This window comes from Montipora capricornis, chromosome 5 (assembly GCF_036669925.1).
Source record: "Montipora capricornis isolate CH-2021 chromosome 5, ASM3666992v2, whole genome shotgun sequence".
Classification (NCBI taxonomy): domain Eukaryota; kingdom Metazoa; phylum Cnidaria; class Anthozoa; order Scleractinia; family Acroporidae; genus Montipora; species Montipora capricornis.
The window spans coordinates 11,004,115-11,005,342 of record NC_090887.1 but is presented as its reverse complement, the minus strand read 5'-3'; the positions used below and the strand labels follow the sequence as shown (position 1 = coordinate 11,005,342).

General features: G+C 38.0%; 1 protein-coding gene across 3 annotated transcripts in view; it reads right to left on the bottom strand.

Annotated features, from left to right (window-relative positions):
- Positions 1-363: 363 nt before the first annotated feature.
- The window catches only part of LOC138049441 (histone-lysine N-methyltransferase SETD2-like), a 31,777-nt gene continuing 30,912 nt past the window's right edge, over positions 364-1,228 (bottom strand). For all 3 annotated transcript variants that reach the window (XM_068895713.1, XM_068895715.1, XM_068895714.1), the window contains exons 22-23: positions 959-1,060; positions 364-652 (exon numbers count right to left, since the gene is read on the bottom strand). In XM_068895713.1, coding sequence (XP_068751814.1) covers positions 509-652; positions 959-1,060 — 246 coding nt within the window. In that variant the 3' untranslated portion in view covers positions 364-508. The remainder of the gene's footprint in view (positions 653-958; positions 1,061-1,228) is intronic.

The following is a 1,228-nucleotide window of genomic DNA, read 5'->3' as shown; positions in this document are numbered from 1 at the left end:
TAGTCCATTTGGCTGTACACTAAAAAGAAGGGCGTAGAAAAAGGTCCAATCGTTTTTTCGTTTGTAATTAAAACTGGCGGTGTAAAATAATATCCTTTCCTCTGTGATCCACAGAGTGGGCATAAAATCTGAATACTACTCACTCACGATATAGATATACATACATATATATATATATATATACATCAAGGCACAAAAAACAATAAAACTGCTTGAATGCTAAAACGTGTTGACCCTAACGGCACAATTTCTAAAAAAATAATAATTAAACTAAAACCAGGAGCTCGCGGCTGGGAACAAACAACTTGTACCGCCATTTTGAGTGAAGGTTTCCTTTGTACTTTTTCATTGCTTAACTTATGCATATGAAACACAAACAGTGACACACATGGATTGGCTTAGAGACTCAATACTTGGCAGGAAAGATGTTCTAAATGTAGAAGGCCTAAAAAAAGAGAGAGGGGTGTTGTCAGTTCCAAGTCGGGGACTCCTTAAGCCACATACAAGTTTAAGTCCTCTTATAAACAGGTCCAAATTTCTTCATATATGTACGAATATATTCCTTTGTCTTGATCTTGACAGAGTCATTGCAATGCAACGTTTCCTCGGTTTTTAGGTGACTAAGCTCTTTCATCAAGATTCCATGGGTTAACTAAAAATGAAATGTAGAACACAACTGTTAGAGGCACCTCACTTTATCTCAGAAACGACATGTTCCTACTGCACTGCCTTTGCAACAGACAGGAACTTTCCTGTTGCCTCGGAATGAAAGAAAGAGGTGTAAATTACATGAACATCCCCTGAACAAGTTAACCTCACCTACAGTCCCCTCAAATTGTGAAGTTCTCAGTAACTGTACATTTTCTTCTTTCAAACAACTACGTTGGATCAAGCAATGTTAATAGGGCAATGGCTGAAATTCCAAGTTTCCTACTGCCTGTGGGATATAGTAACTCACCTTCCGAGCCAAGTACTTAAAGTCCTCTGTATTCAGGATCCTGCCTGCTTTACAATCTACTTTGAAGAATGGATTTAGGCAGTTGACAACCACATTTGAGAGCTGCAGGAAGATAGGTCATGAAAGAAACCTTAGTATACATTTATGAATGCTGTGGAATGTATGAAATGTTTATAAATTTGAAGAACGGAAATTGAAATAAATGATAGTTGGAAATCATCGCAGTTAAGCCGTTGCCCAGTTGCGACGAAGGCCTGAAAAAATTCCACG